Genomic DNA, 25733 nt, shown 5'->3' on the forward strand with positions numbered 1-25733 from the left:
GAAAGAGATCCTGAAAGTCTAAATGTGGTCAGGGCCCTCTCCACCCTCCCCACCCAATCCTTATGCCTTAAAATGGGAATCATGCAGGACAAGATCGATGCAGCTAAGTCCAAATCTGGAATTCTCATTGGAGTCCAGTTTGCTTACACCTAGAGCAACATGGAGTTTGGGGTTTAAATTAAGGTATATTGACAAAGGTAATTTACTCAGGATTAGGGTGAGATATTTGAAGATGGCGCTGTGGTTATTCTAGAACAGCTTTGCCTGAGGACATAATTATTGTGGCATGATCTTCTGAAGTGGATTAATCTGCATGAGAAGAAAACCTGCATGTTCTTAATCTGGAATAAGTATTTCCCTAGGAATTATTTTTACAGAGTTATTGTGGTCAGTCTCCCTGTCTAGGCAAGCCTTTAGAGTTCTGATGATAATAGAATGAAGCAGGTTCGTCTTTTCCTGTATGTCTCCCTTTGCTGTGTTTCTTGTCACACCTCTTTTAGCAGGGAATGAACAAAAACGTAGGGCTTTGCCTTTGAGATCATGCCTATTACTCTCCAGGAAGTTGTTGTTTTGGTGAGAGGGCAGACTTCTGGCATTGAAGCTGCAGTGGTTGGAGGGCAGTCTGCTCCAAGGCTGGGGAGTTACGTTAACTGTGGAGTATTAGATATTTTAACAGAGACGCCAGCATCCTAGTAAAATACTCTGAGAAGACACTTAGAAAACGGCAGCAAGGCTTCTTAGCCCTGTTTGAAAATTTTCCTAGAGTGAATCAAGAGTGTGTGATCCTGTAATCCCACCATACTACTTGTGTAGTGGGAGGAGGCTGCTGCTCCCCCTCAGAATTTGGCTTTCGATAGTTACTGCAGTGTGCTGATCTTAGCATCAACCTCTCAGCAGGTACCTGCTAATGCCTATTTGTCATCATTGTTTAGTGGAAATGAACTTTCATTGCCCCCCAGACATGATTGCAAAGGGTTCAGTGAACTTTTCTTTCTTCTTTCAGGTTATAAGACCCTTTTGAAAGGAATTTCAGGGAAGTTCAGCAGTGGAGAACTTGTTGCAATTATGGGTCCTTCAGGAGCTGGGAAGTCAACGCTCATGAACATTCTGGCAGGATACAGGTCAGTAACAATGAAAATCCCAAGTAAGATAAGATCACCTAGCATGATGGCTCCTCGGAGACAATAGCAGAAGAAATCTTACCCCAGTGTTTGTAGAAAACAGGTATTTTACAGATTTTGAATTAGATTCTTATTGCTTTTATTTTTCTGTTTGTCCTGTTCTGGTCACTTAGGATTTATCTGTTAACAAGTCTGATCCAAAAATAGGAAGCAATTTAAACTCCAAAACACAAAAAAATTTCTCCTTTCTAGTTGTGTAACTAATCTGACTCAGTACCTTATGTTTGTGATATTTTTTAAATCACATTTTATAAACACTTGAAAAAAATGACCCTTTTTACTCACCACTTTCATAGTGTTGATGTCTTCTTGACCAAACTGCAATGTGTGACGTGACTGTGGTTCATCTTCCTGAATCCCCTGTTACACGGCCAAATACAAAGTGTCTCTGTGTTGTTGTCATTAGGGCACAAGGAACAGGATAGAGAAACCTAAAAAAAAGTCACTTGAATGGCTTGATATTTTTTCAGACATTCGTATGAGACAGCACACAGTTTGTACTAACTTTGAGTAAAATTTTCATCAACACTGTGTGAAGCCTCTAATGAAAGAGAGCATAATCATGAAATAAATTAATCTCTATCCACTTTAACAGTTTTATTCCATAGTGGGCAATAATTGCCTCAGATGTCTACATACTGAGGCCTGGTGGCAGCACAAGTGAAGGCAAGATTCACCCCTGGTTATTTTCTTGGTTTGTTTCAGAGAGACGGGAATGAAAGGAGAAATTCTCATCAATGGACAACCTCGTGACCTGCGCTCTTTTCGCAAAGTCTCCTGCTACATCATGCAAGATGACATGCTCCTTCCTCATCTGACTGTCCAGGAAGCTATGATGGTGAGCTTTGTTGCTCTAAATCTATTTGGGCAGGAGAAAATGGAAAAATCTGTGTGTATTGTGCACATGTTCTTACTCCTGGTAATGCCACGAGCCGTTATCTCTATTTGATCCCACTCAATGAAAGTGCTTGGACTTTGGTGATGCCTTGAATTCCATTTCAGGCTCATCCTTCTAGGGGTTGTCTGAGCTTCTTTAGCTTTATGGTTTTCAATTTGTCACCAGCATTATGATTTGGAAGAAAACCTAAGGCTCTACTCCTTAGACCTCCTAGAGAATAGAACCTGAAATTCTGCACAGAATGAGCCTTTGTAGGGACCGTCTTTTTTCTTGGGTGGTGGATGAGTAACCTTGTCTCTCTCTTTCTCCCCATCTTCCATGTTCTGACTGCAAAGTGCTATTTTGACTTGAGCGTGGTGTCTCTGCTACTTCTACTCTTTTGTGCCTTTATTAAAGAAAAGGCATTGTATAAAATCTTTTCCAGTTCTTCACAGGAAAACAACAGGAACACAATAATCCCAAGGCTTACAGGCAACATAAATTCTTACTGTTTTTCATAGCATCAAGAAGTTTACTAATTGCCAGCTTGATCAATCAGTCTAGAAGTGCCTGTTGCTCAGTTGGAGAAACGAGCCGGTTTTTCTCAGAGGATGTTATCAAAATAAGGCTACGGTTGCTTCTACTGTATGCCAGCATCAATTCACAAATTTTAAGGTCAGAAGAAATCACTGTAGTTTTTATGTGGCTAATTTTCTGCAAAGGCACTTCTCTGTGAGGAAGAAGTTCTGTTTACTTGAACTTTGTAGTCAGAATCCCATAGGGCCACTTTTGTAGAATTGGGCCCAGATGATACTTACTGTCTAAATTAATCAATCAAGGCTTTGACAAAAATAATTACTTAACAGTTTAATTGGTTCTAATAAGGGTTAATCATAATGTTTTGTGGAGCTGCCTCTTAGGACAGCAGTTGACATCTTTCACAAGATTATTTATTTCTGTACTCATTTGTTCACGTCTGGGAGAATGGCAGAGTTTAGTTATCATTATGGTATGGATGAAGCGCAAATAAACTGTGATTCTAGCATTGCCTGGGAAGTTAGTGGCTGCGCAAAAAACATGACTCTCCCATCTTCCTTGCAAGCTCTTTGACTTGCAGAATGGCTTTTCTTTTCTAATACGCTTTTTGTCAGATGCTTGAGTGATTGCTTAAATCAGATTGTACTCAGTTACCTACTGCACAGGCGTATGTGATGCTTGTCATTTGAATATTATAGTTCAACTTAAACTTTCCTGACTGGGTTGAAAGAAGTTGTTTAAATGGTACGTTGGGATGCTGTGCCTGAGACATCCACGGTAACTGGTTGTTGTGCTTCAGACCAGTTCAAAATCAAATTCCATTGTATTGCATTCCAGGTATCTGCTCATCTGAAACTTCAAGAGAAAGATGAAGGCAGGAGAGAAATGGTATGTATACTGTCCAGCAAACTGAGAATTTTGGGGGATGCCAAAGAGGGCTGTGAAGTGAGCTCTGTAAAGCAGACATTTTTACCTAACATTAAATTGCATTGGACTTGTAATGATAGAATAAATCATAACCTCAAAGTTGACAGCTATCATTATGAGGGAATGTTTACTACAGTCTTTATGAAAGTTGCTTTCAGTATGAGACTGAGTAGATAATTGTAAAAGATCTACTGAAATAAATTCAGGTAAAAACACAGGTTTTGTAGGATTCCTTTTAATGTACCTTAGCACCTTAGATTCTCGTCCATGCATGTCTGAGGGCTCAGGCATCTCATGTGTGGTGAGGTAAGTCAGTCATGTCTGGCAATGGTGAGCGTAGGCCTTAATTTTTCCAAGGACTAATGAAAAACTCAGCAGTTCTTGTAACTGCTGCAGAAATTTCTGTGCTCGTGTTTGAAAGTGTTGATCTTCATGGCTGTGCTGGTGGGCATATTGTTGCACTGGACAAGTTAATGCAGTTGCAGTTGAGATACAGACTAATGTATTTTGAAGCTGTGTTGGGTGACTGAGGTTTGGACAAGTAGGAAACCAGGCTAAAACATGCACATATCTTTTCTAAAACACTGGGAATGAGTTGCACCATTTACTCTTGCACATGTGCTGCACTGTCCTGCTTCTGCCTGCGGCTGACATATGACTTTCCTGAGTGGGAGAGAAGTCCTGGTGTGTTTTTGCCCGTGGAGACCTATAACCCAGCTGGACCTACACTAGGAAGTGTGCTCCTCTCACCCATCTGATTGCTATGATTCCTCCCAGTCATTTGTTCTGACACAGGGCTGTCCTTTTAAAGAAAACACCTTGGAGGTGTCTGACTAGACAAAATGGCTTCTGACATGTTAGCTTGTGCATGAGGCAGCTTTCTCAACTGAATTTGGTTACCTCAGTTATACTTTAAAGGGCTGGAAATGTGCCCTTTCAACACATTCATTCTGCACTTAAAATGGAATACACAGTCTGGGCCTGTGTATTCCTAAGGACACTCAGAGCTCAGGTGTCTCTCTGTGCTTGGGTGGAGTTAGCAGAGCATGCCAAAGCCTAGGAGAGGAACAGTTCGGTGCTGCACAGCGTGTCTCAAAACCATATATGCCCAGGGAGGGTAATGTCTGGAGCTAAACGTAAACAAAAAATCATGGCACTGGTGAAAGCAGAGATGGTTCAGGCTGTTGAGAGAGTCGTGAAAAGTGAAACGGTAGTTCAGAAAGTGTTTGGAGGTGTTTTGGCTGGCCTCAAGCTATGTTTCAGTCCAGCATAAGACAGCACCAACAAGGAGACGGTATGATCTCTCATACACTGCCTCCTCAAGGAGGAAGCCTCTGTTATGTGGGGGTTATGCTGAGGGCTAATGCAGCTCATGTGATAATATGGCCCCATGGCTAACATTGAGATTTACCTTCCAAGAAAGCTGGCTGCTTCTTCTACCTTTGTTAGGGACGTGTGTTACTCTGGACAAGACTTCTAGTGGCTTAGCAGCTCAGTTGTCCCACCAATGAAAAGGGTGTAGGTTACTATTGGTGTAGGAAGCTCCCAATGTTTTTGCTATCATTACTCTTGTAAAATTCAAGGTTTGGGCTTTCCATGATTTTTCAGTGTTCTTTTTCATAAATAGAAAGAAGGGTGAGATTTTCATTTTGGTGCATTTTGTGTTCCCAAAGCCATGCACTGAGGAGACCCTGCATGAGCAAATTAGGAAATCATGCAGGTGACTGGAAGAAGCCACCTTGCAGGACTCAACGGAAACCAAGCTGTGCAGGAGGAAGGAGGAGATGAGGGGACACAAGAGTGGGATTGGAGCATGGACATGAGAAAGTTGTGGCCTGCTGTCTCAGGAATATGAGAGGCTTCCTGCTCCTCCCCAGATGCCCGTTTAATTAATTTTTTTTATCTGATGGAGGCCTGAACTTGACTTGTTGGACTTAATAATTTCAGAGGAGTCTCTTATTCTAGTAAAAGACGCCTCTGACAGTAGCTGCATCTGATTCTTAAGCAGAGGTTTATAAAGGAGAAGGTGACACTACTTCTGACCCATCTGGTGAAAAGTATACCCTTTGCCTGAAACGTGAAAACTATGGCAACTTCAAAGGTAGAGCAGCCATTTCTGTGGCTGTCTTTTATCTCTATTTATTTCCAAATTGGAACATTTGGCATTTCTTCAATCTCAGAGAATCCTTGAAAACCAGAAGGAGCTCCGGAGAGGGAAACTTAGGCAAATCAACATATGTTTGGTAGCTTAAGATTGCTTTGTTCTCTCAAATACTTTTTTTTTTTTAAACAAGCTAAACACAGATTTTTTATTGTAAAATACATTTGTTTAGAAATAGCTGTTAATTTTATTTGTACTTTGAAAGTCTTAATTCATATACACTTTAGTAAGTTAGGCCAAACAAGTTAATTCACTTGTTTACACTGTCACTGTAATTACAAACAGCTCTTCGAGGAAAAACGTGTGCTGTATGCATTTATTCAACTCATATTAGAAGAGCAGTCATTTTCTAGTTGGTGTTACTGGCCTGTGCTGGACTAGATCATTCATTTTATTGTTGTAAATTGTAAGGTAAATGTTTATCATAGATAAATTTTATGAATTTATGCACTTGTGTTAGCAAGATTACAGATGCTCATTTAAAACAGGGACAAGTGAAAAATCCTCCAGTGAACCATAGTTTAAGTTTCTAGTTGACCTAGCTTGTGCTGCCCGTGTCCCGTAGCATCCTTCCTAGAGATAAAGGGAAGGAGGTAGTTGGGCTCTTCTCTCTGAGAACGAGGTTTAGTGGGTTTTGTTCTTTTTTCACCCCCTCTTACTGGGAGAGGTAGCTCCTGGAAATCAAAATCAGGACAAGTGAAGGGTCAGGCCCTGGTTGGTCTGACCATTTTTTACCATGTTAGCCACGCTTTCTGGAAAAATTCCTCCACCCAAGCAACTATTACTTTAAAAAACGACAGGCTCCTTTTCCTATACTTCAGTGAAGTATTAAATGTCTGGGATTTCTTTCTGCCTTTTAAGTGGTAGATTTTTTAATTGCATGAGCAGCATAGCTTGGATTCACTCATTTTTATGTCCATGTTTTTACTGATGCCAAAGAGCTATTTTCCTCATATAGGGCTACCAGGCCGGATCTACAATCACTGAAACAGAAAAATTCATAGCGGCTGGGGTTGTTCTCCTTTTGCTCCAAAGACCCTGGGACAAACTGTGCCCTTCCTAAGGCCATGCCTTGAGGGAAGTCCCAAACATCTGAGAGTACGTGTGACAACTGAATTGGCTCTGAGGAGAATGAAAACACTTAAAATCAATGGCCGCACTTTATAAAGAGCAGACTCTGATGAACAGGTGGGATAAGAGCAGATTTACTGATTCTTGTTACACAGTTCTGCAGTCCCTTGTAAATACAGCCTAGAAGTTCTGTTGAAAGAAGCTTCTTGGTTTCACTGTGTGGTAACTCCTCGCATGATGCAAAGCTCTTTTGATATCGGTGCCATATCAAAGGGGTGCTATAGAAGAACTGATTTCCACTCCATTTTCACAGGCAAGGCTTCCTTACTGAGACAGGTCATGTAGGACAAACAAGTAGAATTTGGGTCAAAATAGTAAATGGTAGGCTGTTAAGCCCCACTGAATCTAATAAATGCTCCATTAGATGGGAAAAGGCTTCGGTGTATGGATGGTGAAACAAAGTCATGAACTAGTTTACATTCTCCATGAAAATCAGTAGAGAGGTTTTTCTTTCGTGCTAACAAATTTAAATGACACACTGTTGTGTTTCCTCTAGGTAAAAGAAATATTGACAGCCCTTGGTTTGCTGACATGTGCCAATACGAGGACTGGGAGTCTTTCTGGAGGCCAGAGAAAGCGTCTTGCCATTGCTTTGGAGCTGGTGAACAATCCTCCTGTCATGTTTTTTGATGAACCAACCAGGTACTTCAAGGCCAAAAATGAAAGATAGACAAATATTGCTTTATATAGTAGAACAGTGCTGCAGAAAGGTTATTCATCTCTAAGTCCTTGGAAAAGGCTAATTTTGTGTTGCCTCTAAGTACTGAATAAGGCCACAAGAAATAATTTGATTTGGCTACTTAGTGGCTTGGGTCACTGCTGTAACCGTCGGACCGTGGGACTATGAATAATTCTTAAAGGAGACACAAACTGAAACAGGAAGGAAGACGGAGAGGAAAATTTTTTCAGATTGTGGCATGAGTTCTCTTTTTCAAGCAAAGATAGCTTGAATATAAGCATTTTAAAGTGTGACTTTTAATAATGAACGTAGCATATTTAGAATCAAATTCTGTGATCAGTCTAGGAGGAGGCTGGGAGAGCTATGAATATGTATCTATTCATTAAAGTTGGGAGCATTTAAATCTGCAGTCCTAAAATGTAGAAGTCCCTTAAGGCAACTTTTTCATTCTCATGCATGTTTCCAACTTAATTGAAAGACTGATGGAAAAATACAAGCATAAGGTTGGCATATGATAAAATTGATAAAAGGGTAATTGTAAGAGACCAAAGTAGCAAATACGTCTGCTAGTTTTGAGTGGTGCCTATGGACCTGTGGATAACAAACTTCTTTCTTTTTATTCAGCGGCTTGGATAGTGCATCATGTTTTCAGGTTGTCTCTCTCATGAAGGCTTTAGCCCAGGGTGGCAGGTCCATCATCTGCACAATTCACCAGCCCAGTGCTAAACTGTTCGAGTTATTTGATCAGGTACTATTCTCAAACTTTTTTTCTTTATGTGTGGTTTAGGTAGGTTATACTTTTAAGGCTACACTCTTGAAGTAAAAACATGAATAATTCTAGTCTATGGTTCCAAATCAAATAAAGAAATTAAATAAATAAGAGCGAAATATACTTTTTGATTTTTTTTTTCTCCTTCTGCCTGTTTCCATTATTTACATGTAATGTTTTTAAAGAATCTGGCTGATATGTTTGTGAAATCATGATTATCGCACTTGCGATTTTCATGCCTTCACCCACCACTGCTCCTGGGCACAGGGCTGTCAGTAAAGTAAATTAGAGTAATTTAAAAACAAGAGAGCTTTAGTGCCAATGTCTGCAATGTTGCTAGTACACGTTCTCATCCTAGCTACACAGGTGTAAATTCAGAAGAGTTTATTCACGTGAAATAATAGTAATTGAAATGAAGTCAGTTGGAGATCTTTTCTCCAACCTAACAACAGGATGTGGACCATGCATGTTTAGGTTAGATTTAAATTTACTTTAATCTTGTTAGGAGATTTAAATTAGACCTGTGAGAGCCAAGAGAAAACCTACTGTACCATAGGTGAACAAGCTCTTGCAGATTGCCAGTCTGGCAAGGAGGTTTATTTAAAGTCAATAGCGTGGCTAAAGGTAAGAAGAATGAGGCTGTTTCCCATTGCTCTGCTGTTCCACCTCTCCTTCCATTCCTGCATTCACCAGCCTCATCTCCCAGCCCAAAATATCCATAATGTGTGGAAATTAGATGGTTCAGCTCTACAGTTTCTTGCCTATTTTCAGCATGTGTCTAAGGCTGGAATTAGTCTGTTTCTGTGTTAATGTGCTTTAAGTCCTGGAGGAAATGTTTGCAGAATTCAAACCTTAAGCATTTCATTTTCCATTAGTTATAATTCCATGCAAAGGTAGTTCCAAGTGGTGACAAATCTTCCCAAGGTGTTCTTCCCACAGAGACAAGAAAAGGTCATTAGGTTCATGGATTGCTGTCATACAGATAGCAGGTTCAAATATTTTGATGCTATTTCACATTTGTCTTTTCTCTTTTTATTTTTTCTTTTTCTTTTCTTTGCCTTGTTTTCCAGCTCTATGTTTTAAGTCAAGGTCAATGCATTTACCGTGGGAAGGTATTAAACCTAGTCCCTTACTTGAGAGATTTGGGGTTGAATTGCCCAACCTACCACAATCCAGCAGATTTTGGTAAGGACAATTTGCATAGTTTATTTAATTTATTTTGTATTCGATTAGCACATTCAGGGTAATGGGGACCATGGTGTGTTTTATACTTTTGTACATATATACGTATGTGCGTGTGTACATATATGTATCAAAATTAAAAATAAAATTATTCCAATTTTTTCTAAGTAATTTGAATGCCATCTAGTGGTAAAATTTAGTGAATATTTCTCTCTGGTGGAAGTCCAGGTCCAGGAAATGAAAGATAAAACATATTCTTTAGTGTTTCATAGTAATTAATCTTAGTGGCTTTTCAAAGTGACTCCAGTATTTTGTTTTTTTATCTTGAACAATACCACTGTGGTATTGTACAGCTAATAGCATTGAGGGTTTTTTCATTGTTGTTTCATAATTCCAAAGAAGCAGTAAGGGCCACAAAAATAGACTTTTGTAGTTTTTTATTACCAAAGCTATCCCGTATTCACTGCCTTTCATCTAAAATGGTTCATTTAGCTTCCAGGATGAAGAGAACTCTCTGAAGATTTGTAGAAAGATACATTTAAATTATGTGTATATACGTATGAATTTGCATGTGGCATTTTAGAGCCTGTTCTAGACACAACTCCTGTTTCTGACAATGCTACAGAATCAAGGGGATCTAATAAGGCTTGTGACTAGCCAGTAGTATAAACCAGTAACTTACCTTCTGTTTTTTGTAGTAATGGAAGTAGCATCCGGTGAATATGGAGACCAGAATGGCCGGCTGGTACGGGCAGTACGGGACAGGATATGTGACACAGACTACAAGAGAGATGTTGGTGGTGAGAATGAGTTGAATCCCTTCCTCTGGCACCGGCCTTCTGAAGAGGTATTTTGTATATCACAACTAAGGGGCATGGCTTGAGGCTGGAGGGGGAGGAAGAGAATTTAAATCCTCGGTCAGTGGAGGAGGTTTCTGGGCACATTCAGCTGATGAGAGTGGGGTTTTGTGAATGAAAACCAAGCAAGATATTGCAAAGAAAGAAGTTTATTCTTTTATGTGTTTCCGCAGGATTCCTCCTCCACAGAAGGCTGCCACAGCTTCTCTGCCAGCTGCTTAACCCAGTTCTGTATCCTCTTCAAAAGAACTTTTCTCACCATCATGAGGGATTCGGTAAGACTGCCATTATAATAACTTTTGTAGCCAAAAGGTCTGTTCAGTTGGTTGTGAGGTAGTGTAATATGCCTTAAAGGTCCTGTCCAACAGCCCACGCATGAAGATCATCACAGAATTTCAAAGGAAAGAGACTGATCTTTCAGTCTTGCAATTAACTGTACCGTCTTCATTGTGAACAACAGTTTTCTTCAGAGGAACTCAGAAGCATCTGGCCTAAAAACTTAAAGCTTAAATCCCCTCTGTGCTGGCAGGTCTCTTATTCAGTTAGTTATCATACTGAAAAGTGAGTGAGAAGTTGTACTGGTATGTCACAAAATCAGTTTTTCCAGAAAATTCAGTGTGGCAGAGATGATAATTTCAGTGTGATGTAAGGTTAATACTTAAAGTCTTTATTTTTGAAACAGAAAACTCGTAACTAAAAATTTTGCTTCTCTGAAAAGGGAACATATCTGTTTTCATACATTTAATATCAAGATGAAGTAAGTATCATAATGAAACTCTTCATTCCCAAGGAAAAAAACCATATCTTTCACCTTTTTTCTTAAAAATAAACAACCCCCTTCAAAATCCCAAATCCTGCAGTTTTCATGTGTGTTCATTAAATGTTTTGGGTGCCTAGTTTACATTAACAAAATGCAATGGGACTTTTTTTTTTTTTATTCAGGGAAGTTTTTCTTGTGTCTAAGTAGCTGAGTTGCTTGTGAATTTAAGAGATAGGACTATTTACATTGTCTGATTGATGCTTTGAAATGTCCTCTAGATAGGATTGTCCCTTCATTAACAGGTGTGAGTTAAGGAGATGAGCTTCCTCAACCAGGCCTTACGTGCACACCTGTCCAAGGAACTCACCTGTGTACAGTATAATTGGTACTGGTTGGCCAAGTGGTTTTCTCTGTGGCAAATTTGCAATTTGAGAAATCTGAGGAGGGTTTGTCTGCTGCTTTTTCTGTGTGTTGGAAGGTTTTCAGTGCTTTACATGAGGGGGGGAAAGACAATATATACATTAATATATATTGATGCATTGATTTGACATATCTGTCCTTAGAAAAGGAGAAAGCCAGACGATATATCTATACTGGCGGGCATATGGTGGATTCAGATAAGGTAGTTTGGAAACCAAAAGCAATTGAGCCATGTGGAGCACAGCATGAGTAAGTTACCCTTGCGCAGGGTAAGCTGAGCTTCACTGAGCTCCAGATGCTGCAGCTACAATGCTTTTGCCCTGCACCCAGGCAGGTATCTCTTTAGGACACTGCTGTTTCCAGTGTAGACATGTCCACACAGAACTACAGGCTTGGAAGAAACCTACTGGACCATTGTGTCCAAGCCTTCGCTGTCAGATAACCACAGTATTCCTTCCCTTTCAGAAAGGGAAACACTATATTGAATGCCATAGCAAAAGTAATCAGCTGTTTTCCCCACTGCTCTGGTTGGAAAGATACGGCAGAACTATGCAATTCTAGTGGTTAGGAAGCATCTTCTTATTTCCAGACCATATATATTATGCCCATTTGTTGTTTTGCCAGTGCATTTCTTTGCCGTAACTTGTTCTTCTCCCTTGCTGTTTTACATTATAGTGCATTTGTCATTCAAGGATTGTAATAGTTAGCACATCTTGTCTAGTACCAAATATTTGGTCTAAAATAAATTGACATGTTCATGTGGGAGGGCTCTTGTAATCCAAAGCGTACATACAGCTTCACATTCTCCACACTGCTCAACTAGCTAATCAGAATGTCTCTGGTATGCTTGGAGAGCATATCTCAGAGGTGTGTGAGCACTAACTGTGGATCATATGGTCCTCTCCTCGTCTCCACCAGGGGGAAATTGTAACTTATTTTCTGATGCGTAGATTGAAGAACAGTGTTGGTTTTCAGATTTTTTTTTTCCTGCTCAACTGTAAAGCAGTTCCAAATTTTACTATTTCTTTTGTTCTGCAAATTTGCAGTCATTCCAAATTTTACTATTTCTTTTTTTCTTCCATACCTCTTGTAGGAATACTGTATTGCAGAGAAGGCACAGAAGGCTAATTTATACCTGATTAAGTTAGTTTGGTCTCTACAAGCCTGAGATACCTTTTCTGCCTCTCTTCTGGTCTGGGAAATTTATCTTTTATTCAGAGAGAAAGTCTCCTTCTCCTGATGAATGAGGGCCAATGGCTCCATGTCATTGTCAGAGAGTAAGATTTCAGGTTGCAGCATTTGCGGTTTCTGCCTGTGTTTACAGGAAGAAATTTTCTGTACTGCAATAGCCGTGTGTCTGATTTACACTGGGAAGCTCATTACAGTAAGCGTTCCTTAGCTGAAGCCCAGTTTGCCAGTAGGAAATTAACATTTGTATGTAAGGTCTTCTGGACAGAAGTACTCCTTTTCTGCAATCTGTATATCTGATTTCAGTCATATTGCCATTGTTTTTGAGCCCAGACTTTCTGATGAGAAATACTGCTCTTTCCTTGCCTGTAGGTCCTGACACACTTGCGTATCACCTCACACATTGGCATTGGACTGCTCATCGGCTTGCTCTACTTAGGCATTGGCAATGAAGCTAAGAAAGTCCTCAGCAACTCCGGCTTCCTCTTTTTTTCCATGTTGTTTCTTATGTTTGCTGCGCTCATGCCAACTGTCCTTACATGTGAGTGCCAGTCGTACTGTTACATCAATGGACAAGGAGATTGCAGTAAGCTGGGAGGGTGTTGTAATGTATGTTTCATATAAGATAACGTTTGACATGTGCTTCTACTTCTAAGACAGGTGTGGGGATAAATGTTGCACTCACTAAACTGCTGTGTAGAGGCAAACAGAGATAGGCTTGTCCAGTGGCACCTCTCTCTCCCCAGTTTTGCCAGTGTTTCTCAACCTGGACAGTTCACCGTTACAGTCCCGGACTGGAATTTCCCCTTATGCCAGTGCATCTCAGCCGTGTCATGAGCTCGTGTTTGGTCTTAGGGAGGATGTAATAATTTCTCTAGGACTTCCAAGTCATGACTCCTGCATAAGATCAGCATATTCATGTGGTGTCAGAAGCAAACACCTGCAGTATGGACTGTTCCATGCTTCCTCTGGGAGCGCTGTTACTTTGGATTCCCTGTTGGATCAAAAGGAGTAACCAGGTCCTTTAAGTTTTGACACCACTTTTAATTCAAAAAGCCTCTTTAAGGGAGGTTCAGGTCATCTGAGTAGACTGGTACATAGTCTAAACAGTGAGCAACTCTCAGGGCTGACCTCTTAACATTTCATTATGAATCATTGAAGCTATTGCTGGCCTGTCAAAGGCCTCAGAGTTCCAGTCCCTCTATGGGACTGCAGCAGTGCAGGATTAGATATGGATAAACTATGTTATTATGTACAACAATATTGCACACTGACAACCTAACGTACTAATTTGTGTTCTCTGTAGTTCCTCTTGAGATGGGAGTATTTCTTAGAGAGCATCTGAACTACTGGTACAGCCTGAAAGCCTACTACCTCGCCAAAACCATGGCTGATGTTCCTTTTCAGGTATATGCTCTACTCTCCAATAAGACAAGAACCATTTAAGTTCGTGGCAGTGTTTTATCCATCTGAATAGTGGAGAAACTGTCCGTATGTGTGTGCTGAAGCTTCAGGTCCAAATCAGAAGCACTCTCAGAGTAAACAGCAGGACAACAAAAGCTGAGACCTGACCCAGTATTTCTTTAATAAACAGATGACCATCTTTGCTTTTTTGCAGAAGGGGAATTGAAAAGGACTGTAAGTGAGTGGGATCTGTTTTCTAATGCCCAAGTAGTAAGATAGATATCATAGTCTGTGGCAGATGTATTTATTATCTTCAGCCATGCCTGTCACGTATGGAAAGGCTGAGAACTGTGGATTAACTAGAACTCCCCATGTTTTTATTGTATTCAGAGTAACAGTGAATGTTTGGCTTTAATGGACTAACTCCAAGTGTATCTCCTTGCAGATCATGTTTCCTGTGGCTTATTGCAGCATTGTGTACTGGATGACTTCACAGCCATCTGATGCACTCCGATTTGTCCTCTTCGCAGCCTTGGGAACCATGACATCCCTGGTGGCTCAGTCACTGGGTCTTCTCATAGGTGCAGCCTCTACATCCCTCCAGGTACTGATGGTGTTTTGTGGTCTCACAGGAACCCTGCTGTCTCCTGACACTGACTGCTTACTGTGACTGCTGCTGTGTCCCCAAGACCTTTGTTGAGAGATGACAGGCAAAGAGTTGTCTTGGTCTGAATATAGCTACTTGATGCTTCCCACTAGCATCAACTTAAACAGCATACACATGCACTGGATGTGAGGCTCTGAAGTTCCTTCCCCATCTGAATGGGGCTGTGCCTGCCCCTGCTTGAGTGGCTTGTCGCTGGCTATTCATCCCAGGCTGAGCAGGTCCTAGAAACTGCAGGACTGATGCATTTCTATGCATCTACAAGGTGGAGGTAGGCCATGAGGATCAGTAGCTCAGGAGAGGGTTCTTCCATACACATACGAAAAGGTTGCAGGAGGCAAGGTAGGAAAAGGCTTGCCCAGAAACTAAACTTCTGCAGAGGGAGGGAGAGAAGCAGCTGTTGGCATGACTGTCACACTGGAAGCTGGCCGTGTAACTCCATCCTGCTTCCTGGCAGGAGATGTGCTGAGGTGGCCATTCCACAGCCGATCTGTTTTGTGGTGCTTATGATAACAGATGATATTGACATTAATATGCAGTGATGCTATCAAGATTTCTGCAGTAGAAGGCTTGATTCCGTCTCTGTGCCACCCTGTGGAGACCAGCAAAGCCCTGTTGTATGATCCCTGTGCTTCTGCTCTCCCCAGAAATACCTGTATGGCCCTTTGCCCTGGAGGGGATGTAGAGAGGACAGGCTGGAGTTGGGTCAAGATCTATCTTCCCCACCAAAGCCACCCAGCTGGAGATGTTCTTTATCCTCTTCACAACGTTTTAGGACCAGTTGAAGCTACTGTTCATGTGGGGTTAATGAGGAGGCAGGTCTGTGTGTCCTCAGTGGGGAGTGAGTGAGAAAGGATAATATTTAGAAGGAGGGGTCTCATACTCAGAGAAGCAAGGGAATCACAGTGCCCATCTTGCTCTGTAAACTTCTTGGTGGGTTCAAGTCCTTCAAAGGACAGATCCCCAGCACAGCGGTGGCATCAGCTAGTTAGAACGGTTTAGAAAGAGGAGAGGGACCCCTTTTCCTCCACTAACAGCATCTAACCTCCCCCTCACAAGAAATCTCATCCAAAAAAATCAGTTATTTCCTAGTATTTGGAACTGTGATAATTTGGGGGAGTAGCATTATAAGAAGGACTTGAATGGCATCGCTCCCCACTGCCTAAAGGGTAAGTTTGCATTGCCTGTTTGGGTTTGGCACAGAACAGAGGATTTGCCATAAGGAAAGTTGGCTCTTTTAAAGGCTTGTTTCCTCACTGGAGGTCAGGACATCAGATGAAAGAGCAAGTTAATTTTTATTCTTTTCTCTGGCTGTCTAACAAGAGACTGTCTATTCCTTCTCTTCACAGGTGGCCACTTTTGTGGGCCCAGTTACTGCCATCCCAGTGCTTCTGTTCTCTGGGTTTTTTGTCAGCTTTGATACCATCCCAACATACCTCCAGTGGATGTCCTACATTTCCTATGTCAGGTACTGCTAGGGAGGCCATTAACCTCCCATCTGGAAATGCTGTTTGTTTGCCTTTGCTTGTTTGGTTGGTTATTTTGGGTGCCAAAGACACTACGTTCACAGCACATTCTTTTAGAGTATAAACGTACATATGGTGATGATCTCCACATGATCTCACTGCATTTTATGTTGTATATGATGTGAAATAAATAGGCACATTCAGTACAGATTATCGGCCACAAGTCCATGTCAGTCCCCTTGAATTCAGTGGGGTTGCACAGCATGCAGATCTTCCTGGATTTTGCAATAGTGGATTTCTGAAATAATAGGGACAGTATGCCCAACTGAGAAATTGATGCCAGCACCTCATTTTGGAAGAAAATGTTGTATAAATCACTGCTGTATCCTAGGTAGGCTTGTTGGATAAAGACCTGTTTTTAAGTTTCACAGTAGCGCTGCCACAAGAAGTGTGGGATTTGTGTCACCTCTAATCTAAGCTAGTGTTTTAAGAACGATTGGCACTTTATATCCTGTCTATGTCTGTCACTCTCACTGTCTGAGACAGCTATCTTAAGATGGGTTGATTGCCATCAGGAAACCTCTGAAGACTGGCATGAAGGGATAGTTTAGACTAGACACTTAAATGTTTATTGCTGAAATTAGGTGAGGTGAATTTTCCCATCCCCCTTTTCCCCGCCCTGCCCAAGCTGCACTATTACGGAGAAAACCCAAGCTAAAATATCCTCTCATTTGGCAAGTGAGGTCTTACACAGAGACCTACCAAAGATTAAGAGATCGCACCCCCTGAATTAGTAGCTGAATTCAAGATGAGGCCTTAAGGCATTGTTTAGCCCGCGTGGAGTCTCCTGAAGCCGGAGGGCGCTATTGTATGCATGGGATCCACGATGGCGTATCTGCTCACAAAGTCAAATCCTAAGTGCACCCAGTGCCGGGGGAGATTGTGCGTTGCCAGTGAAACTATAGCACATGGAAGGAAAGAGAAGGGATGTTCTACATTTATGCCAGTTTTAATATATTTCTGACTTCAAATCATAAGTGTATCCCCGTTGCTTAGTTTCAAAAAATGGAATTAACGATGTTACTTTTAAAAGGGGAATTTCTGAATATGAAATTAATCTGCTTTGTATTTTAACATTTTTCTTTGGAGAAATTGCACTATACACTATCTGGAAGCAGTTGAAGACAAAACTTCTGTCGTTGTTCAATCTTACGTAAAATGCCAGTGACATGTCATTTGCTTGATTGTAACAGGGATAGAACTTGCCCCGAGACATGTGTGTCAGAATGATATTGAACCCCTCGGTGCTTCCAGCTGAGCTCTCATAGGGATTGTATCGCTGGTGGAGTAGTTCTAAACAGATCATCAGGACTTTTCCTTCTAATCCACCCTTCTTCTTTCCAGATACGGGTTCGAAGGAGTTATTCTCTCCATCTATGGACTGGATCGAGAAGATCTGCATTGTGACAAAGATGATACTTGCCATTTTCAAAAATCAGAGGCCATTCTGAGAGAACTGGATGTAGAAAATGCCAAACTTTACCTGGACTTCATTGTTCTTGGAATTTTCTTCTTCTCTCTGCGCCTAATTGCCTATTTTGTTCTCAGATACAAAATCCGTGCAGAGAGGTAAAGGAAAAACAGCTAAAACAATGCAGTAGGAAGATCTTTAGACATGCTATAGAGGGCACTTGACATTGTCTCACTGTGGCAGGCCAGTCTCCTGTGCCCAGCTAGATGCTGTTACGACCTAGCCCATAGAGAACCACAATGGGATAGTGGACATATAGTGTTAAGCCAATCAGTCCAGGTGGGTTGGGTCATGCTTTCATTACACTTTCTAGCTTTAACTAGGAAGAAAAAATAGAAGGGAGTTTTACACCAGAGAATATCAATACTGAGGCAGTGTAACTGTAATAAAAAACCTGGCTGCAGGAACTTTCCTTATGAAAAACAATTTCGTGGTAAGGTAATACTAGTCCTTGTAGCCAGAATAGTATAATGTCATCTATAGGTGACAAGGTAATGAGGTGCAAAATGGGGAATGCAAAGAAAATAGGATTCTCTCATCTTTTTAGATTCAGAGTTTCATCTTTGCAGTTTTCTATGTATTATTTTGCAATTCTTTTCCACAGAATTACCCCTTCTGGCCAAAAGTCTGTAGATGTATTAATTAATAAGTTAAAGAGATCTTTTTAATATGGATACTTTTTTAAAACAAACCTAAAGTGATTCAAGTCATTATTTTTGTTTCTGTCTAAATTTAGAATTCTGGTGCTTTACTTGTCGAGCTGGTCTCATATCTGAAAATTGTAATGATAGGAGGAAAAGGCAAATTCTGAGTCTGCACTCAACCTGTAGTCCATATTTGGAAGCAACAACAGATAGCACAGGCATTCAGACATGTTCAAGCTGTTGCTGAATGATTGAAAAAATGTTCTTTTGCAGTGTCTTTTAAATCCTCAATATTTGTGATATTTAAAATACTAACTCTGCTCATTATCTGTTTGATCTACCTCCTGCGAATGAAAAAATCAAAGCACTCCAAGGCTCATTTTTTCTTAAATTGTGAAAGCAGAATCTATCCCTAAAGCCTGAGCGATTGTTAAAGCCTGATGGAGTGCAAGAGCTAGCCACAGCTCAAAGCTTGGGGTATTGTGCTAAAACACTTGTGACTGCCTCATGTGGCAGTGTTCATTATATCTGCAACATACTACTTGTAGGACACGCCTCAAAATATACAAATGATGTTGTAATACTGCAGGTCTAATTATGCCAAGCAGTTTTGTTCTCATCCCGAAGTCTACGTGTGCAACATGGGAATTAATAGCTAATTGATCTAAACACCAATGAAACGGTTAAAAGAAGCATGCATTTGTTTTGCATATCTCACCTTTGTAAACTTGGCAGGGGGAATTCTGGTTCCAAGTTGATGTGAATTTTGTTACTGATTTTCATGGGTTTGGATTTTCAACCCAAAATGAAATTGTGGGGCCCATGCTCGTGTTGGACACCTTGGTGACCTTCTGCAAATTCCACTACCTTCTGCCATTACTGTGCATTTACCTTAGCGTCACAGACCTCCGAGTCAGACCTACAGATTCTATGAATGTAGTATTCCTATCAGGATGCTGAAGTCTTGTAGATTGGAAGCAGCTCCATGTCAGCAAACCATTCAGGAGCTCAGCAGCTCATGACAGAGTAGACGAAGAGAGACCTTGTGCATCTGCTGGTCACCAGCAGTCACAATTCACAGGCTGTTTTCAAGGACTCCATGGCTACGTCTATACTAGTAAACTAAATAGTGCCAGGGCCAGCTCTGTTAGTCCTCAGACAACTGGGACTAATAGGAATGGTCCCTGTCCTGTATAACTTCTAAACAGAGCCCAAACATTGTCTGGAAAAGCTCTGGCTGTGCTGGGCTGCAGCTCTGCCATTTAGAACTGAAGGCAGTTGCTTCTCAGTTTTCCTGGCCCGTGCCCAGGCTCTGTTTAATTTACCAATACAGACATAGACCACATCTATCTGTTAAACTCAGGATGCTTGAATTAAGACTGTGTTCTGGAAAACTTTTAAGTCACATGTTTAGGAAGGTTAGCTGAACTTTCCCTGAAAATAAGATTGACCTGTGAAAGCAAGGTCAATCTTTACTGTAGAAGGGAAAAAAAAAAAATCCTTACACAACCTCTTTGCATGGTTTTGTTGCTGGTTTTTCACAAAATGTCCTGGAGCCAGTAGAGCTTTTATACAGTTCTGCAGCTTCTCCAGGCATAACCACAAGCATGTATGGGCCTATATGGCTGTCAGATATGAGAAATTAAGAATTTGGGCTGTTCTAAATAATGCTCGTAACTGTGTACAGTTTTTAAATAAGTCACAAGCTGAAATCCCTTGGCACAACGTGCCTTTATTCTTTCAAGACTCTCAAAATATTTGTGAATATTACAGGCAGTCCAAATGCTCTTTGCAAGCAGACAAAAGACCACCTTTGCCAAATTACTCTTTTGTTGCACACTGCTGGTCCAGCTGTAGGCTAGCTGAGTATGAGTGTGACATCCATGGCATTAAATACCTTCAGGGTTCATGTTTTGTGTTTACCAACACCATTTACCAAATACCACGTTGAAAATCACTTGCAATTTACAAAATGAAGTAACTTTGCTGACATTTCAACACTGTTAACTTACACGATGACAATGCTGTCTTCTCCCGTTTAGACCAGTTTAGCAGTCTGAGTTCCTTGGATACTGTCTTGTTATCTGTGCCTATTCCTCTGTTTGTAGACTTTCTTATTTTACCTCTTTAGTCTGCAACATGTCCTCCTGTACTGTACCTTTGTATGGTATTATGGTAGCCAAAAGTCTGGTCCTCCACAGGTGTTCCTAAAAAAATGCATGCTCTGGAATATTTTTTGTCGCTCCTTTTTTTGTTAGATATGCTTTTTCCCAGCCATCTGCTGGCAGCATTTAGCTGAAAGTTACTATTCTAAGGAACACTTTCAGACTGTAGTATCCCAGTAAAGAAAGAAATTAATTCTGTTGCAAGTCAGTGCTACACATAAATGAGATAATCATTCTTTCCCTCCTTAGCTCCAAAATTAACTAATGATATCTCTTTTGCCACTACTGTGTGACAGGAGTATGACATCCCAATTATGTTTTCATATACCGCAAAGATTTTTAACATAGTCTCAACTTGGCTTTTTTCTATTTATGTGGAAATAAATTCTAACAGGCTGGTATAAAATGCATTCTCAGGTTAATGGGCTGAGCATGCATGTGCTGTAGTGTGAAGCAAGCACATTGTGAAGTTCTGGAGGCTTCATGCGGAAGAATAATGAGGCCAGCAAGATTCTAAAGACTTCACATCCTCAATTTATATAGCCATATATAAATAGCCATAAACTGCTTGAAATCAATGCCATTGTTACCATTCCAACCAGTCACAATCTGGCTAAAAGTTGCGTAAGAGGCTAAAGGTTTTTTAAAGGTCTGTTGAAGACTGAATGTATGATTTCTGTTGGGACTGCAGGGAGACTTTTGTGTTCTGCTGGCCATCTTGTTTTATTTGGACTTCCTTTGTGCATGTCGCTTTGGTTACTGTGTGCATCAGTTAAGACTTTTATGTGCTTCAAATGTTTTTTTGTTGTTTTTCTTTGTGGAAACTTGCATATAATCTGAAAAACCCTAAAAATTTTTAAAAAGAACTTAAAACATTATTATTTACAACTAAATAAAAGATTTGGAAAGCAGATTCTACTCACATAAGAAATTGAGAAAATTGAATCTTTATGGATCAAAGGGGGTAACAGAAGAATATCTGGTGCTGAAATCCTGTCCACTCCTTAATATTTGGAGCCCAAGTTACCTTTTTTCCATTAAAGGAAAGGAATATATATACACATAATAGGGAGAGCTGGTTATGTAAAGTGGGAGATAATGAACCCTTGAGTCCAAGTACTGGATGTATCCGATGAATGGCATTTTGATCTACTCTTTTGTGTCAAAGTCTATGTTGTCAACAGAAGTGAATGTTTCATTAAACATCTGTTTCTAGAAAGCAGCGTGGTACCTACTGACCTGTACCACCCCAGTGATCCTCACAGAGGAGGTCCTGTCTGTCCTATTTACTCAACACTAGATGGATGTTTTCGACTCTAATGAAGCCCTGTTCCAACAAAGTACTTAAGTGTCTTAATAACTTCTCACATCTCCATTGTCTCATGTGAATCAAAAGAACAACTAATGTCTTTAAAATAAAGTCCAGGCTTAAGTGCTTTGCTGGGTGAGGGCTGTATTGCACAGGAAGGCTGAGATGTTGGCTGTCTAAACAGACTCAGAGACTATACTGAAAAATCCATTTGCGTTGGGTTAGTCTCTAGGAGATTACAGCTTTACAGTGATCTTGAATTAATCTTTGCGAATCACGAAATACTTCTTTTGAGGGGAAGAGGAGAATGAAAATCAAGTGTGGAGATGAGTGTATTTTTCTGTATTTACTGTTGCTTTGCATAATTGCTTTTGTTATCTGCATAGTTTCGGTAAGGAAAAAGGAACTTTCTATTTTTCTTCTTTCTGTACTAGAAATGCCAATCCAGGACTGCTTTACATACGAACAATGTCAGCATTTATTTTTGCTTCCCAAACTAAGCAGGAAGGGACCTTAATTAATTATTTTTCAGTGTTAACTCTTACTGGAATATGATTTTATTCTTTTGTCGTCTGGTCTGTGATGATCATATTCAGGAACGATAACAAAGGGCAGAGGGAGAGACCTGAGGTGCAATGATGCTGTTTCCAAACAGAGCTCCTCAGAAAATGTGTGTGAGGAGGGTGCAAACGGCACGCGTACCTCTTTCTGCAGCCTAATGCACCTTCTTCCACGTTGCCTTCGCTCACTGAGCTTCAGGTCCAGTCTCATTTGGTGGCTGTGTGGGAGAGAGGGTCACACATGTTTGTCCTGCATAATGCAGGAGAGCCCCCCAGCACTGCAGGGTTGGTTATCAGCTCCTTCATTGGGGTCAAGTTAGTTCTGTGGGGAGTTTTTGATACCTGTGGGATCTGCTCTGATGCTCCTTGATCTTAGTGCAGCAGAAGCTGGCTTGGAGTCTTCTTCACCAGGGTTGAGCGCAGCATTTTCTGTCCCAGTCTGGCACTGGCTCTACTCTGGTGTATCCTCATTCACAGAGGATTTTGAAGTGCATCAGCTGTCTTGGGTTGAGTGGGATGTAAGCACAAACTCAAATGCTTTCCCAAACAGAACAGTTCTCTTGACCTGTGTTTGTTTTGGGCCAAGCTTTGTGAGTTAGTAAGAACATGGTTGAAAAGGACATCAGCTGCAGGAGTAGCAGCGAGGCAGAGCTTCCTTCTGAACGCATGGGCAGAGCTCTGGGTGCAGGTGGCCAGCTGCAGCATTGGTCTACTTGTTAGGATCCGGGTGTGGAGTAAGAGGAGATTGCATGCATGCTGCTTTTAACTATGGATACCGTGATTCGGCCAATGAAATTCAATTCTTTCTCATTTTCATCAACTGGATAGTGTTTTTGGACACGGTTTATCTCACAGAACCATAGCTGTCTAAAAACGAGAGGCCCAGTCTAAGTTAATCGTCTACTTTTCTTTGTAATAAAAGGAAGGAAATGGCCATCTCCAGGACAAATGGACCTGAGGTACTTCCATAGTTCCCTGAAGTATTTTTCCTAATGGCTTGAATTCTGGCCCATGCGGTGAGTTGTATTATAGCAGTTGCCACGTTTGAAGTCATGCCTGTTCCCAGGGGGGTTCAGAGCAATGTCAGCTGGAGCAGGACTGGATCATCCTCATTTTGCCAATGTGGCTCCAGTTTTTGCAACAGCCCTGAAGTGGATAAATTGAAATGTTAGCAGTGTAATTCAGCTTCCTGGACTTAACTGCGCGGTAGTTTATGCATTTCTTCTGGTTTCCCAAGCTCCTTCTCTAGTTAATGGGGACTAGACAGGCAGCTACAGAGGCAATTCTTCACACTGAACTTAGCATCTCCTTTGTGGTCTTTCTTAGGCATGTGTTTTGGGCACTGGCAGAAGATTTGGAATTAGGTAATGTGACAAAAAAGTATGGTTTGCCCTCAGGGAGGTACATAACTCTTGCACTGAGGATCAAGGGAGCTGAGGAAGGTACCTTAGATCCTCTGCCTACCTGCTCTGGACACGTCAAGTTAGAGGAGACGAGCCCCTGTACATTGAAACTTTAGAGCTTAAAGCTTTGGCGCTTAGAGCTTTGGAGCTCAGACCTTTGGAGCTGGAAGTTCAAGCAATTCCTTGCTAAAATGGAAACTTGTTAAAACTGGTCTTGCATTGTGGGTGCCATAGCACACTTAACAAGTAGATGCGGTGTTTTAAGTTACCTTGTTTCTGTAGCCCTACTGTAAGTTAGAAAAGGTCTGGACTTTGCCCTGAACTCTGAGTGTTAGGATTGTTGTTCCCTTTAACATTCACATGGGCAGCAAAGATCCCTGCCAAAAGCAGGAATATTAGAAAGCATTGAGGTTGATTTTGGCAGTAGCTAGCCTTAGGCTCCTCCGGAGCACATTGACTGTGGTAGATAATCGGTCTGTATTTCTGCAGAGGACATCTCAGTGGTAGCTGCAGAGATACTGCCCCACGTGTTGTTCTTTTTTCTTTGAGAAAATGATCTTCTCGTGTATATCCATTTTCCTACCAGAACAGGTCGATAGGGTGCAATTGCTGAGGAATTTCTTTCCTTTAGTTCTGTATGGAAAGCCATTTATAAAGTTTGATAATAACAAAGGCATTTTGAAAAGCCGTTGGGAACTAGAAGTAGGCAGAAAATGACATCGTGTCATGTCCTCTGTAGCAGTTTGTGACAGGCTGATCATTGCTGTGCCCGTGACACGGGCCCTATTAATCCTGCCACACAGCACTAGTGAGTGCATAAATTAACTGCTGAGTGACACTGAAGTTAATCATGAGCTCTGCTATTCGTGGACAGGGGCAGTAGCATTTTCAGGGATCAACTCCTACTGTCCTGTTCTTAAATACCTGTTTTCGTAATACATAAAGAGATTGTTGTAATGTATCCCACTGAGTGGTTTTTATAACCCCGGATATCATTCTGCATATTATATGTCCAAAAGTTGCAGGTTGAGCCTGCAGGCGTAACAAGTTTCCTTTTAATTCCGTGCGTATGTTAGCGTATTTCTGTTTCTGTACACATTTCATGTAGAGTTTGTGAAGGAGTAATGGTACTGTAGAGCACGAAATCTAGCTTCAGTGTTTTTATTATTTTGACATCGTGTAATGAACCATAACTTTATGCAGTTGTCAACTGTAGAACCTTCCTTTAAAAGATTTAGTTTTCTGTTGAGGCCCATTGCCAGCACTGTAAAACAAAGGGTGACCAGTCAAAGTACGTATGCTTTGGCACAAGGAATGCCCATGGCTCAGCCTGCCAGCCTGCATTCTCTGCATTGTTTATGCCTTCAAGATACATCAAGATTTTGTCAACCCATTTTCTTTCTGGGGGCCTCCATGCAGCTCAGCCCATGCTTACCAATTCCTTGTGTGCTTATTGCTAGATATCTGTGGTTGCTGTCCACGTGGGGTGTAAAAATGAGCTGCTTGGGAACAGTGAGAGGTAGGTAGAGGTGAATGGATTACTTCTAGACTTCTTTGAGCTACCGAATACCTAATGTGCTGGATCTGTGGGTGTGCTTTACTCTTTCAGGAAGAAAAAAATCTAAAATGTCTTTTTAAGCAGATCGCAAGGCAACATGGAAGTCTTTACTTGTAAGGTTGACAGGGTTTTTTACTTCAGTGGCATCTGTGATGTCTTTTTTTCTGGCCCCATTGTATCTTATTTTAGTAGCACAAATCATTACACAAGCTCCTTTCTATTACTTTCAAAAACCAGCTTTCCTGGCCTCAATGATAATTGTACCAACCTTTACAAATGTGAATTAGTTGTTAAACAATTTTTAAAAATACGGAAAAAATGCTCTTAAATTACAGTAAAAGTAAATGAAATTTAAGGAAA

The 25733-nt window shown here is 41.0% G+C and overlaps 1 protein-coding gene across 1 annotated transcript in view; it reads left to right on the forward strand.

Moving 5' to 3' along the window:
* The window catches only part of ABCG1 (ATP-binding cassette, sub-family G (WHITE), member 1), a 55345-nt gene extending 34042 nt beyond the window's left edge, over positions 1 to 21303 (forward strand). The window contains exons 2-14 of the mRNA XM_009327988.1: positions 1004 to 1121; positions 1887 to 2019; positions 3433 to 3483; positions 7311 to 7456; positions 8118 to 8241; positions 9333 to 9447; positions 10143 to 10291; positions 10475 to 10576; positions 13042 to 13210; positions 13976 to 14076; positions 14519 to 14677; positions 16087 to 16205; positions 17608 to 21303. Coding sequence (XP_009326263.1) covers positions 1004 to 1121; positions 1887 to 2019; positions 3433 to 3483; positions 7311 to 7456; positions 8118 to 8241; positions 9333 to 9447; positions 10143 to 10291; positions 10475 to 10576; positions 13042 to 13210; positions 13976 to 14076; positions 14519 to 14677; positions 16087 to 16205; positions 17608 to 17836 — 1715 coding nt within the window. The 3' untranslated portion in view covers positions 17837 to 21303. The remainder of the gene's footprint in view (positions 1 to 1003; positions 1122 to 1886; positions 2020 to 3432; positions 3484 to 7310; positions 7457 to 8117; positions 8242 to 9332; positions 9448 to 10142; positions 10292 to 10474; positions 10577 to 13041; positions 13211 to 13975; positions 14077 to 14518; positions 14678 to 16086; positions 16206 to 17607) is intronic.
* Positions 21304 to 25733: the final 4430 nt, after the last annotated feature.

Source organism: Pygoscelis adeliae, unplaced genomic scaffold (assembly GCF_000699105.1).
Source record: "Pygoscelis adeliae isolate BGI_AS28 unplaced genomic scaffold, ASM69910v1 Scaffold154, whole genome shotgun sequence".
Taxonomy (NCBI): domain Eukaryota; kingdom Metazoa; phylum Chordata; class Aves; order Sphenisciformes; family Spheniscidae; genus Pygoscelis; species Pygoscelis adeliae.